Raw genomic sequence first — 14997 nt, 5'->3', positions numbered from 1 at the left:
TTCCATCAGATCTGGACAAAGTGGTTCTCTCCTCTCCATTAAGCTTGATCAGAAAGATTTAAAAACTCTTTTATTACACTTTTAGCAGGTTATGTCAAGGTCATCCATCATCAGCCAGAGTTAAATAGGAGCCCAATTCATCAAGCTGATTGTGTGTGTGTGTGTGTTTTTTTAAATATGTTGTTTATTTTGACATCTCTTTTGTTATTGTCATTATAAGTAATGCTGATGTGGACAATTGTAGTCAAACTGAATTTCTAGTTGTTTGGACCAATAAAATTATCTTATCTTAATCATTAAATGACTACATTATCTGATATATAATTTTTATTTTCTAGATTGCAGATTTCTTATTCAGTGCTGGGCTTTCTGCTAATGAAGGGGATGAATTCAATTGTAACCCTATAATGTATGCTGTTCTAAATAGACTTTTCCCATTGGCTGACTTTTTAGCTGGTAAATACATTTTTCTTTCTTTGTGACCTGTATAATAAAGTTTTTTGAAATTCTATTTTTTTTTAAATATATACAATTTGTAAAAAATAGTTATGATTACTTTCAATGGCAGAAAAAAGTGATGGGTATGATGTGAAATATACAGACAATTTTAACAGATCCTACCTGGCAGCAGTCTTATGGAGATGTCATTCAAGTAAAATTGATCAAGCTTGTTGGTAATATACTTTAAATGACCAAATCAAATATGTTAAGATACCTGCATAATGAAGCAGTAGAAATATTTAATTGGCCAGATAGGATACGGTAATAAATCTAATGGAAGTAACTCAATGAGGACAGCTGTTAATTAACAGGACATAACAAGCTCATAATAACAAGGCATGCCTTAAGCACAGCTTTTTCACAAGCCCCAGACTTGGGCTGAACTCCGTTGTCTCTCTTATGTCAACATTTATCTCTAGTCTTGCTCTTACCAGTGCACAACTTAGAACACACTTTCTGCACTAATGGCAGTGTGCAAGGCTAATGTAAAACTTTTTATTAAATTAAATTAAATGAATAAAAGTAGGTTTTATTTTATAAGAAAAATAATGTTACATTATTTTTCTTTAACTGATTCAATTTTTCAACTTTGAAGGGATTTCATTGAGAAATTGCTGAAAGCCAAAATTGATTTGAATCAATATTTTGATTTGCCATTGAACCCTGACCTGGCCACAATTGTTACAAGTGAAAGCAAAAAAGATCCAGATTATTGGATAAGGTAGATCTAGTTTAGTTTTGAAATGAATAATCAATGTAATCATATAAATGACATTTTAAAAAATGCTTTAGTGTGAGTCTTACATTGTATTTATAACTAACTTATTAAAAAAAGGCAATAGAAAATACTAATGAAATAAGAATTTTTTTTTTAAATCTGCAGTTAGGTAACACAACTCTGACAAATTGGTTGGGCTTGAATTTAAACTTGTATTGTTGAATCTAATGTTTTTAAGATTTTTGTTTCATAAAAATAAAAGTATCTGTTGCTTTTGACTCTATTCAACATTTACCTACACCTCTACAGTTATCCAGGTGTCAAGACAACTGCTTTGTTTGCTGCTATTTGCTGTCTTGAATTCACTATATCTTACAACATTTTAGCTTGGGGAGCTAATCCTAACCTTGTGGATGGAAATGATTTAACTCCCCTTATGTATGCTGTCCTATTGGTAAGTTTAATAAAGATACATTTGTTAATTTAACATTTTCTACACTTCATTTCAACAATTCTAATCTATTATATTAGTGATATGACTATATACAGAATATTACCAAAATGCTATATTTTTATTCTGTTAGTTTTAGATTTATGTATAATACAATACCAAGTCACCTAGAGGAACATATACATTTGTATGATTTCCCAGAAACAGGGTTTTATGGAACTTTACCATCCGTACAAGACAGATAGATTTCTATTAAGTTGTTGGGGAATTAAAATGGGAGTTGAATAATGGATACAGCATTTCCATAATGTTTATGAATAATATATCTTTTTTTTTTTTTTTTTTTGCACTCAAGAATGTATTCTATTCTGAAAAGAAAAAAAATTATTGTGTAAGAAAACTTTTTTCCTCAGAATCGAACCAATCATGTGAGACAGTTACTAAACTATGACTATGATCCAAAAAAATCATACAAAACTAAGCCTGACATGGAGAAAGTAAAAACTACAAATTGGAACAAGAAATCTCGCGCTGTATTTAATCTGAAGGCCAGTAGAGAGGAGAGTGATGAAAGTAGTGAGAGTTCGGAGGAGTCCATGGAGGAATCAGACAATGACACAAGTGTGAAAGAAGGTAAACAGCATTGTATTATTTCCTCTACAATTCGCTTTGAGATCTGGCCTACATTTGATCATGTATTCCTTTCAAAGTGGTGGTAGTGGTCATTAACATGAGTATTTTAGATTGTGAACAATACATTAATTGTCAAACACATTTTCTTTGGGGGATTAAGCCTTATTATAATATTAAGTTTCCTTTCAACCCTCAAAGATAGAGAAAGAGGGACAGTATTTGGAAATGGAAAACCACTCAAAGGTTTCTTTTGATGAAAACTACAGATTTTATGGCTATAATTTATTGAGGGAAAACAAAATCTACTTGTTTACCTGTGCAAGTTAAAAGCTCTAGATCTGCTCTTTAACATATTGAAAAAATTCAGTCCAAAGCACTATATTTCATCTACAGTACCTTTTGACCAAGCACAATAAAGGCTGTTGAAATGCTGGCAGATTTAAATCAGACCTTACCAACATGCTAAATGCCAGCTAGAGATGATTAAGACATCTGAATACCATCATTTATGTTCCATGCTACAATAGTTTCTTGCAAATCTCTGCCCTCTCAACCAATGATTCCACCATCTCTTCATCCAGATATTCACTTTAATACCACTAAGCTGTTGTGCCCATCTCACTTGTGATGATGTTGTCCTCCTGAGTCACATGAGAATTTGCAAAGAGAAAAAATTATCTCTCACATTCAAAATGCCACAGAGTGTGCCCCACTTCTGATCATGGACATGTAGCACTGAAAACTATTATATCTTCTGGCCCAGTTCAATTATAAACTGTGTTAAATAATTATTTATTTACATGCACATTTTATTAGAAATGTATTATTACATAATAATAAGCACATTTGTCAAGTATAGTACTTTTTATTCAATTAATTTAACATATTTTTTTTTCAATATATAGAATACTTTACAATGAAAAAAACAAGTTCCGTAAATTTGTTTGCAAAAGATGGTAAAGGACGAACAGCACTCCATTATGCTGCACAAACACACTCCAATGGGACATTTGATAATGATGAAGCTGCTTTTGTTTTGGTAAAAGCAGGAGCTAAGCTAACCACAGACTCTTCTGGGATGAACCCTTACCAACTAGCTGTGATGTCTGGTGCACTGAAGGTTGCTGAAGTGATTAGGAAATATTTTGTTTTACACCAAGAAAGGGTAGGTCTGCAAAAACTTCAAATTAGTTTTGTCTTGTTTATGTTCATTATTATCATTAATAAACTTCATGTGTAAAACAAGCACAATACAAAAAAATACTGAAAGCTTATATTGAGTGCATCAATTAGTTTGGATCAGTTATGTCATTACAGTTGTAATAGATCTAGACTAACAATATTTTTGCCAATTTTTTTTGTTGAACACAATTTCATGCTCTTAGCTTTCTCAATGCTTTATGATCCTATCAATTGTCTGGACCAGTTGGAAAGGGGTAGGGGGGAGAAAGAACGGGGTATCTGGGTGATCCCTTATAAAGGGGACTAATTCAACTTATACCCCTTATCAGTCAAGTAAAATTTCTTTCCCTTGTTTGAGATACCAAACAAAATAATTAATTACCAATAGTTAATTAAATAATTAATTAATTTTTAAAATTCATCCTTGTGTTGGCATCTAAAAGAAATAATTGGGCTAAATTTCAGCTTGATCTGAGATTGGGTGTAGGAGAAATAGCGTGTACAAACTTTTTACCGTACAGACAGACAGTGTGTTGATATAAGCTTGTAAAAAAGTAATTTTTTATCTAGCATAATACATGATATCTTTTTAATAACTTTTAACATACAATTAATTTCTTCATGGAGATGTGGTGGCTTGGCTTTTGAACTGAGGGGCCCCGGGTTCGAATCCTGGTAAAGACTGAGATTTTTAATTTCAGGATCTCTTAGGCACCTCTGAGTCCACCCAGCTCTAATGGGTAATTGATGTTATTTTTCATCTGCCCTATAAGGTGACCTGACAAAATAGTGCAAACAAAATAGCACAGAACAAATACCATGTTTTTAATTTTAGCATTTTTTTCAGTCATTTTGCAGTAGACATCTAGAAAAATAAGTATTAGGTTAAGGTGAGGTGAATAGAACAAGCAACAATGAATAATTTCAATATATTTCATATTTATATTCCAAAAATGCACTTCAAAAACATGCAAGCATACATCCAAACTTGTCAGCTTTACAAAAAAGATCTTTCACAAAGTTAAAATGTACCAGTATGCAATGTCACTTAGAGACTCCATCAGTGGCTTGTTTCCATACATTGACAATATAGCTGCTAGATGTCTGTTAAGTTGGAGGTACTTTGTTTTGCTCTGTTCTCAATCTCATTGTTTCTAAGAATCCTGTTCTCAGTGTACTCTTGTTCTCTCAGGAAGTGATTGATCAACTTGAAGACATTGGAATGATAACCATCAATAGACAGATGAAATGCATAATGCTATCTCTCACTGAATTGTTTGTTTGAGGTAGATTGTCCTGAACTCAATCTCTAAAGTTCTTTACCTAAAGCTTTCTGAAATCTTTGAGTCACTCTGTGGTTTTTTGTAGTCTTATGTATTGCCTACAACACCAGGCCATCATTTAGTTCTTCGAAGCTAGGTATTTACATTGCAGGTGGAACAAATGAAATGCCAAACAGCACCTTGACAAATATGCATAAATTTTTATCATTACAATATGTCGCTGCAAGATTTTCATCTTGTACCTAATGTCAGAGACTTTATCCAAGATGGAATACACAACCAACATATCTGATTGCCAGGAATACTGTGCTTACTGCATTTTGACTTGCCTTCTCAAAATCTAACATCACACTCTGTGGAGTAAGAGTTTGGTTTTAGCTCCAACAGTCAAACATAATTGGCTTCCTGTTTAGATGACAGTAGTGCATATAAAAGAGGTATGGCCCAGTGATCAATGAGTGCATGTACTGTGAAGGCGTGTATAAATAACTCAGGTGCAACCTGAACCAGTGTGGATAAAGAAGGTAGAGAGGCCTCAACAATAATTCATGCCCAGGAACTTCACTTACTCAAATCCAGTACTTATTATACATATCATAAATAAGTCCGATCTATTTTGTCTTGCGCTATTTTGTCTGCTATTTTAATTGTTGGGTAACCACCCTCCTATAGATTGCAAGGTCTGAAAGGGGAACTTAACTTTTTACTTTAATGTCTTTATATATTGTAGTTAATCTATAATGTTCTAGGAAAAAGAAAATTTTAAATCTTTTTTGGTTTGTTGATTATAGGTTATCAAAATATTTTTTTTTAATTCAAATACTCATGCATTTTGTTAACAATGTTACATTTTAGCCCCCTGAGAGTATTTGGCAAAATGATGTGAATGATGGTGTACCCAAAGTCTTTGAAACTTGGCCTGATTTTAAAGAAGCATCAGAGAAAGTACTCCGGCGTTATGATTCAAGTAAAGTTGTACAAGATGTTTATCTGCATGAAGTGGACTCTTATTGCAATATAACAGATGGGTAGGAAGAAAGATAATTTTGTTTAAACATGTAACTATCTAAAAATACAGTAGCATACATCTATAACATGCTTAGGTCTCATTTATAGTGACCTGTCTTTTCTTAAATCTTAATGTCTGTAGGTCATGTGAATATAGCAAAATAATTTCTACATTTTGTCCAGTTTTTTGTATCTTTAATTTTGGTAATACAACAAATATTGAATTTTTTTGTTTTGTATACATTAATTCCCATTTTCTAAAATGTGCATGCATTCCATTTAATTTTTTGTTAACAAGAAAGTAATACAAGTTTAATCTAAAACATGGTAGTGTAGTAAAAATGGGGAAAGTGAATAACTATATTCCTAATAAAGAATTTTATCCAGAGATATAGTTAATCAAATTAAACATTATTAGGTGTTAAAATGTCTAGATCGTATTTATAGTTCTGAAATATATATAAATTGAATGTAATATATCAGTTAAATGTTTAAATAAATGGCTCAGAAACAGGAACATATAAGGATGATTAATTGTAAGTAAATTTACAGTCAGATTTTAAGGAACTTATTTTGCTCATAACAATTGTATAGGGAACTACTCAAGGATGAAGAACAGAATATTTATTATGATGTCCTGATGACTAAAGTAGATGTTAAACAAGGTGAATGGGGGCTGTATAATTTTTATCAAATGCAGGTGAGTCAAATAGAAAGATCAATTCACAATATTTATACATATGTTTATCTGGAGTTAATGGGTTAAATTTCAGATTTATTCAACAAATTGTATTCATTCAGTGAAGTTGACAGTAAGGGAAATTTGTCTTGAATATTGGTTTATCTACCTTCTTGATCACTGGTTTATCTACTTTTTTCTTACATTTGATCTTAGTGTGTAATGTTAGAAAATTGTACTCAACAGATTGTTTGTCAGCCCAAGAAGTCTTTGTTTGTCTTGTTCACTCGTTGGGGGCGTATTGAAGATGCAGGTCAATTCCAGCACACCCCTTATTCTACCAAAGAGGAAGCTGTCAAAGAGTTCATGAAAATTTTTAGAGAAAAAAGTGGAAATAAGTGGATTAATGTTAAAAAGTAAGAGAAATATTGAGATTTTATAGTGTAAAATTCATTAGTTTCTTATATATTTTGTAGGAAATTTTTTTTAGCAGGAAATATTGCTATTTTGTGTAGTTTGTCTGTTGATATGTCAAGTTTATACTGTTTACTTAGACTTAGATCCTCCCGCGCCATATTTACTTAGACTTAGATCCTCCCACGCCATATTTATTTAGACTTAGATCCTCCCACGCCATATTTACTTAGACTTAGATCCTCCCGCGCCATAGTTACTTAGACTTAGATCCTCTCATGCCATATTTACTTACACTTAGATCGTTTGGTGCATTGGTCGGCAAGCTGTGTTTATAAAGCAGTTTCAAAAACTAAAAGAACTATACTAGTGAAAGTAAAAAAGAGTAAAGTTTCCCTTTCAGACCTTGCGATGTAGAGGGCAGATGATGTTAAGGTCATCTGTTTCTGCAGCCAACGGTTAACGAGCAGGATGTCATGTAGCCAGCATGACCAACAGCCTTTACTTTCCCCAACTAAAGTCAGGTACCCATTGAGTTGGGTGGACACAGGGGCACCTTAAAATCCCAAAATTTCAAAATCCCCATCTTCACCAAGATTTGAACCCAGGACTCCAGCTTCAGAAACTGAGTGTTGTTATGACATGATTAGGAATTAGTTATTTGTTTCGGGAATAAGGGGAAAGTTTTACTTAGCGACGATGACGTAAAGTTGGTTAAAAAACAAGAATACTCTAAGTGACGCTAAAAGGAAGACGCTTCTTGTAGAGTAGTAGACTTGAGTACTACATAATTGACATCGGACGATTCCCTTCTTGAGTATTAAACATATTTGTAGAACAACATATCAGCGTCGACTACATATTTGATTGTTTCGGCCTTTCGCCGGTGTTACTGAAGTAGTTGAGTTCAGCGTTACTTCCAGTCAGATCTACACTAGACAGATTGCCAAGAATCAACACCGCGCGGAAGCCTTAACAGTGTTTAACCACTCAGTCTCCTTGCCCCCTATACTAGTGAAATAATCATCAAAAGAAAATAGAAAATTGCTACCGGTAGAGTAATATAATTTCACTCTCATTTTTGTCAACCTCAAAAATATCAAAACTGCCCTTTTGAGTAGCAATGTTTACCAAACAGCTGACCCACAAGGGCCCATATAAGTTTGTGTCAAAACAGTATTTTCCTTTGTTATAGTCAAGGAGTTACACCAACAGTATCTAATGAATGTATGTTGTTGAGGAAACCTTCATTCTTTGTTCACATTTTCAGTTTTGAAAGAAAGCCCAATAAATACAGACTCATTGAAGATGCTGCCAGGAAAGCTCCAGTACCTCAGAAGGATGTTGATTTTAACCTTGAAAGCAATGTTTCATCTAGAGTCCCCAAACATCTATACATGCTTGTTGAAACTTTGGTTAGTTGACTCACTGTCTACATTAATTTTGTATTTTTTGATTCAAGACTTCATGTCTAAATATATAAAAATCTTACATTTCAAAATTGAAACAGTTGTATGTGTGTGTGTGTCTGAGCAGGTCAGTTATGAATGTTCTTTTATTAACTCTCATACTAAATTGTTTCTTGGAATACTAAGAATAATATCCTGCATTATAAGCTCGATAAGTTTTGACTGTGTGGGACTTTGACCTGTAGTTTACTTAAGCTCATTAAGGAAATAAGTAATTAAAGTATTTTATTATTGCCTCTTCCTTCTTCGAAATTATATTTGAATAGAAAAACCAGTAAATCTCTTTTTTTAAGTTTCAATGTATATTTCTGACAGATGAATCCTAAATCCATGCAGTTGTCAATGACACAATCAGGCAAGAATGAGCTCTCTTTGGCTCTTGGGCAGCTTAATAAAGAATTGCTGTTGAAAGGCAAAGACCTGCTGGATCAAATTGAGTATGTCTTTTTAGTAAAATTAAAAAATCTTTCCCTCTAAATAATAAGCAAATGCCTGTTGTTATTTTGTACCTACTTATACATGCATGACACTGAAACAATATCTCAAATCTCACCCATTCCCTGTTATGAAAGTGTTTGTAATCTTTGTAACATGTTTATGACCACTAAAATATGCAATGCTTACTTTTAATTTATTCATGTCTAAAACAGGAAGTTAGTGGAGGAGGTGGAGCAATACAGACGATTTCCTAAAGATAAACAGGAAGATATCACAAACAAAGACATTTACAGAAATAATTTAGAAAAGGTATTTGTATCCACAATGCTCTAGTCCTAGATTGTTCTGTGTAGAAGCTTTGCTGTCAGTATTGTTTTTCTAAGTTGAAATTTTTAGTTTTATTAACTTTGTTTGTTTCAGATTGCTGAACTAAGCAATGAATATTTTCATGTCATCCCTACTAAGAACTTTTCATGTGAGAAAATTCGTCCTTTAGATCAGCGAAAGAAACTAATGGTGCAAATTCACAACTTAAGTAATCTACTAGATTACGAAATTGCCTCAAAAATGATGTTGGCTGCCATGCACTATAAAACAGGTTAGTTGAATAATCAAATTAAAATTTGTTATGAAATTATTTGTATAGATTTATATATTGTTAAAAAAAATGTTGTAGTATTGAAACCAGAAAAGTTTCTGATCCAATCATTTCCAAGTTTTATTACAATATATTGTTACTCCATCAGTGTACAACCCAGTTGACTATGTGTATCGATCTATTGGATGTAAGATAGAGATGATGACACCAAGGGATGAAATGTCACAAATGATACTGAAGTATATCTCTCTGACTGGTACAGGTACTGAACACAATCTTATTCTTTGGTCTTGTTAATTCAAATATTTTTTTTTATGAAATGTTTGTCTTACAAAAAATATTTTTTGTATCAACTGTTCTATAATTTTATTTGTCTATCAGCATTTTAGTTTTGGGTACATTTCCAGGTGTTAAGGTTTATGGTATATACAAACTTCAACGTAATGGAGAAAGTGATCGATTGAAGTCCACAGGACTTGCTGATCATCGTCTCTTATGGCATGGAACTAACACCTCTAACTTGTTGAGTATACTGAACCGAGGTCTTGTGATTTGTCCACCAGAAGCCCAAATGACTGGCTGGGCTTATGGGAAGGTACCGTAATATATTGTTGTAACATATTTTCCACATTTGTACAGAATATTTTTTTTTAACCCTTTTGGAGAGTGAAACCATGCTTCAATTTAAGCATATATAACTTTTTGTTTGTTACCAGAAAATGTTATATTTGTTATAGAATTAAAGAGGAATGCATGCTCTTTTCAAATAACACAAATGAATGTTTATAAAGCGAAAAATTATTTTAATATTGGTTTATGAAAATTAAAAAGGAAAACTTCCCTACTGTGGACAAGGAACAGCTCTAGCTCTAGGAAATATATTGGGATCCAAATTAATAAAAATATTTTTTAAGTTTTCAATATTTAGTCATTATCTATGACATGTTACATAAAAAAATGGTCTTGAGCTCATTATCCCATATTGCCACTGCCCAGAACATCAATCTAAAAAAAATAGAGCCTTTTTGAGCCCCTGTTCTTAAAAAACATCATTCTTGTTAAAAACATGTTGAATGAAGAAAATTTCAGATGTTAGCAAAGGACAATTGTTGAAGACAAACTTGTAAGCAATTAGAAATATATGAGAGAAAAAAATTTAAAGCACCAATGATGCCAGCGTTGATCCACACATAATAATAATAATAATAATCTTTATTGTCCGTAAGGAAATTTGTCTTACAATTTGTGCATTACACAAAAAAAAACAACATTGTAACTATAAAAAAAAAATGTACATGAGGGCTCGGGTAAAAGCATTGATTGAAGTGTCATTATGGATAGAGTTTTAAGTCATTTGGTGTTAATACTGTGGTGAACCTACATAGACTCAAATATAAGAATCTTAAGGAGATTCATTATTTAAAGAGATACTTTAATGTAGTTAGCAAATTCATGTTATTTTTCAACATACAAAAATGGAAAACAATATTCTTGTAACTCTTCTACATAAAACATTGAGAAACAATATTATCTCCAAAACTAATGCTACTTGGTAGTGTAACATTTAGAGTTACAACACTACTCTATCAATAGATTTCAGTCCCCTGAGTTAGTTTCATTTTATTTGTACATTTTACTTCTATAGTGTGACCTCTCAAAAGTCTTGACATAGGACTTTAACCATAGCAGGTGTTTTAACTCACTATTTAATCTTTGCTTAGTTTAACACATTTGTAACTGTGTCTGTGATATATGCATTATTAGACTAGATCATTGTGTGTATTTTTTAATATACAGGGCATTTATTTCTCTGATGCTTTCAACAAAAGTGCTAGTTACATAGCAACAGATGGTGATTCTTCTTACATGCTATTGTGTGAAGTGAGTAGCTCTGTGGTCAAGAATATAGTTTTAGACATGTCAAGTTCCCTGTAGTGATTTAAATATTTTACACATGTCAAGTTCCCTTTAGTGACTTAAACATTTTAGACATGTCAAGTTCCCTTTAGTCACCTTAACGTTTTAGACATGTCAAGTTCCTTTTAGTAACTTAAACTCACTTGGGCTGTATATATACACATTACTGAAAATTTCTTTGTGTTAGTATTTTCTATACGTTAGCTGCCTGGTTATGGGTTAGGCACACAAGTCACTAGGACACCTAGCTAGTATTAAATTTCTTAAAAATTTGCCCTGATTTAGTCATGATAAATGTTTGTTAAATTTCTCACTGAATTTGATGCTGTTAATAAAATAGTTACATTTGAAATCATGGATTCCAGGTGGACATTGATTAATGAGGGTATGAGTGGGTCAAGCTGGTAAAGCATATAGATATAGATTTTTTGTGATAACATTTTGAATGGTATTTAAAACCCACATCATAGTGTCAAAAATGTAAAATCTGTTATAGGAAAAATGGTTGAAGTGGGTGGAGTCTAGTAAAAATAAAAAAAAACTTTAGCACATACAGTCAGCCTTAAGCTCTAGATGTTTGTTTTTCCTTTCATCACCTTGTTAGTAGCAAAAAGGAATGTATACAAACCTTTCATATGCATTCCTTTTATTACACATGCAATTTATTGATGTTTTTAGGTGGCATTAGGTGACAAACTAGATTACAAAAGTGTAATGGAGGATGAAAACAATAAAGAAAAGCGAATGAAAGAGGCTCACAACTCAGTGGTTGTACAATCTCAATATTCGTACTTCAATGACTCAGACTGGTTCCATTTACCAAAAGGTTTGTTTACATTACTTTTTTTATGGCCCCAATAAGGGAAGCTGTTTTGTGTCCATCCATATGTTACATTTAGAACTCTTATTTTGTAGAATGCTAGACCTATGTGCTACAATGCCTACAATACCTTTTTTTAATCTTCTGTTGTTGTTTTTTTTTTTTTTCATATAAATGCGCCATTTTTAAAACAGTACTTAAAAGACTTATATGGCATATAGTATGTACTAATAAAATTAACAATACAGATGAAAAAAAAAGAAAGAATTAAATATTGTTTTTTTTTTATTTATAAATAAATTTTTGTTGTTTATCAGAATATTGTTTTAAAAATTTTGCACAAACAATGAAAAATGTTTTTGCTTCAGGTGTCTGCCTACCTCAAGAATCCCTGAAAAACACCTATAATCACAACAGTTATTATACACAGTATGTTATATTGGATCCTGCACAGGTGTGTCTTCGTTACTTAGTAGAGTTTTCTAAATAGATTGATTTATTTATGCAAGATCTTCTACTGCATTATTGCCATCAGATAATGAACTTATTGCCAAGGATTCATAGATTTGCTCTCAAGTTTATGACTGCCATATATTTATAATACATCTACTATTTTTTATAATAAACTTCTTTTTTTCTTTTAATGTTCTGCAGTTTTTATCTAATTGAATAAAATTGTTTATGTTATACATGTTTATGATAAATTCTAGAGATACTATAAATTGTTTGTTTTTTTATTGATGCTTCATTAAATGTAGAGTGCAAACTTTTTTTACTCTTAGAGAAATGTTTTGTTTAACAATTTATTATTTCTAATGTTATATAGACATACCTTGTGATATATATTTATTGAATGTTGATTCATCAGTTTAAAATACAATAGTAGTCTCCCCTACAGGACTTTTAGTAAAACGGTTTTAAATCTATCAGAAATGTTTACACTATTTTCATTGATCTACACGCACATTTGTATGTTCCAAAATATTTTGTTTGATTTTTTTCTGTGATATCTATAAATTAAATGATTATTTATACCTTAAAGATGGCATTGATGTCTTTAGTAGTCTTCGTGTCTGAGCAGCAAATGATTCATTTAAGAAGATTTGTAATAGTTTTATTAGACTTTCTAGTTTTGTGAAGGCCTAACACAGTATTTAGTTAGTCTGTTCTATGCATGAGGCAGCATTCTTTTTGATGCAATCCTTCACATCACATGACTTTAAGGTTTGTGAAAGTAAATCATAAATGCTCACAAAGGGTACACACAACTGATCTTTCATTCAATATTGATAACAGCAATGCACATATATATTTGAACCTAATATATCAAACCTTGTGTTTGTCTTATAATTCTGACCATATTGTATCTACGTTAATATGCACAGCTTATAGCCTACTAGTTATGACAAAAGATACACTTTTTTTTAGAGAGAAGTCAAATGGTTTTGCTTTACATAATATTTTAATATATCATTTTCACATGTTCACCAATGTCATATATCTAGTATTGTAGATTGTGGAGGACAAAAATGTTTTTTAAAAAGCTGAACATATTTTAAAGTTTTTATTTTGTAGTAATTTTATCACTTAAACTAATTGATTTATTAAAATATGTTTATGTCTGCAACTACTATTTATTTATATCATTGTAAAACAAACAAAAAAAAACACTTTTCAATTTCTTCATATTAATCTCCTTGTTGTTGTTTTTTTTGTACCAGCTCAATAAAATCTGATTTTTGAAAAATCATGTGTCACTTTTCAGTGCTGTATGAATGTTGGTGTGCTAATCATAATGATATCTGAATTAGGGGTGCACCGGATAGTCGCTCCGGCTCCGGCCGAATATCCGGCCTTTTTTACTATCCGGTGCTATTCGGCTCCGGTCGGATATCACTACCGGATAGTAAACCGGATAGTAAAAAATACACCTATTTAATATGCATAAAGTGGACCTCGTTCCATTAATGCCTGTTGTAGAATGTATTAATGTTTATATTAAAACAAAATAATGTGCTTAAAAATAGAGCCATTATGAACATGCACCAAACATCGTTTATTATAAAGACAAGGCGTGTTAATAACTTAATAGAAATGAAACTTTACATCATAAATGCGCTTTACATACAGAGCAGCAATGGCTGACACTTTTTTCAATTTGTCTTGACCTTTGAGTAGGTTAGTTAACATGTTAAAATGCTACATTCCTTGACTACGTCATGCTGACCAGACGTCTGTCTAGCTGTGCGGGTATATCTCCAGAGGTAGAGATGAACAACTCCCACCCCTTTTATTTGTTTAGTCCATCACATTGAGTTTTTTATTTAGGCAGTTGACCACAAGTTAAATACGATGGACGTAGGTTTAATGTCATCGTATTGACACTCTCTACAGGTCACACCTTTCGAGGGAACTGAGTTTGTTTATTTAGTAGTTAATCTTTATTACGGGGGCTGGACTACCATAGCCACACCTCTAAGGTAACCAGGTATAATTCCAGATGAACAACTCCCTCCCCCTTTTATTTGTTTAGTCCATCACATTGAGTTCATTGATTGACAGGTGACCACAAGTCAGATACGATGGACGTAAGCACTCTCTAGAGGTCACACGAGGGAACTATGTTTGTTTACTTAGTAGTTAATCCTAATTGGGGGTGGGGGATGGGGGCTGGACTTCAAGCCAAACATCTACACGGGTATTCGGACAAAGAGTTTGCTTATTTGGAGAAAAATCTTAATCACGTGGTTGGGCTAGAGGCCACACCTTTTCAAGTGTGCCGAGTTACTTGAACATAAATCTCAATTAGTAAGCTGGACTAAAGATCACACGCATCTAAACGAGTGACCTTTAGCTACACAGAACACAAACCGCGAGATTATATAG

At 32.3% G+C, this 14997-nt stretch overlaps 1 protein-coding gene across 3 annotated transcripts in view; it reads left to right on the top strand.

Annotated features, from left to right (window-relative positions):
• LOC106065156 (poly [ADP-ribose] polymerase tankyrase-like) overlaps positions 1-13787 on the top strand; it is a 45614-nt gene extending 31827 nt beyond the window's left edge. For all 3 annotated transcript variants that reach the window (XM_056031347.1, XM_056031345.1, XM_056031346.1), the window contains exons 40-57: positions 339-456; positions 569-674; positions 1097-1222; positions 1529-1673; positions 2084-2303; positions 3209-3468; positions 5624-5796; positions 6371-6476; positions 6702-6871; positions 8140-8284; positions 8654-8775; positions 8989-9085; positions 9197-9374; positions 9523-9636; positions 9782-9969; positions 11172-11255; positions 11970-12117; positions 12480-13787. In XM_056031347.1, coding sequence (XP_055887322.1) covers positions 339-456; positions 569-674; positions 1097-1222; positions 1529-1673; positions 2084-2303; positions 3209-3468; positions 5624-5796; positions 6371-6476; positions 6702-6871; positions 8140-8284; positions 8654-8775; positions 8989-9085; positions 9197-9374; positions 9523-9636; positions 9782-9969; positions 11172-11255; positions 11970-12117; positions 12480-12601 — 2622 coding nt within the window. In that variant the 3' untranslated portion in view covers positions 12602-13787. The remainder of the gene's footprint in view (positions 1-338; positions 457-568; positions 675-1096; positions 1223-1528; positions 1674-2083; positions 2304-3208; positions 3469-5623; positions 5797-6370; positions 6477-6701; positions 6872-8139; positions 8285-8653; positions 8776-8988; positions 9086-9196; positions 9375-9522; positions 9637-9781; positions 9970-11171; positions 11256-11969; positions 12118-12479) is intronic.
• The last annotated feature ends 1210 nt before the right edge of the window (positions 13788-14997 follow it).

The sequence above is a fragment of the Biomphalaria glabrata genome, chromosome 5 (genome assembly GCF_947242115.1).
Source record: "Biomphalaria glabrata chromosome 5, xgBioGlab47.1, whole genome shotgun sequence".
Lineage (NCBI taxonomy): Eukaryota > Metazoa > Mollusca > Gastropoda > Planorbidae > Biomphalaria > Biomphalaria glabrata.
This window is presented reverse-complemented; position numbering and strand designations above follow the sequence as displayed.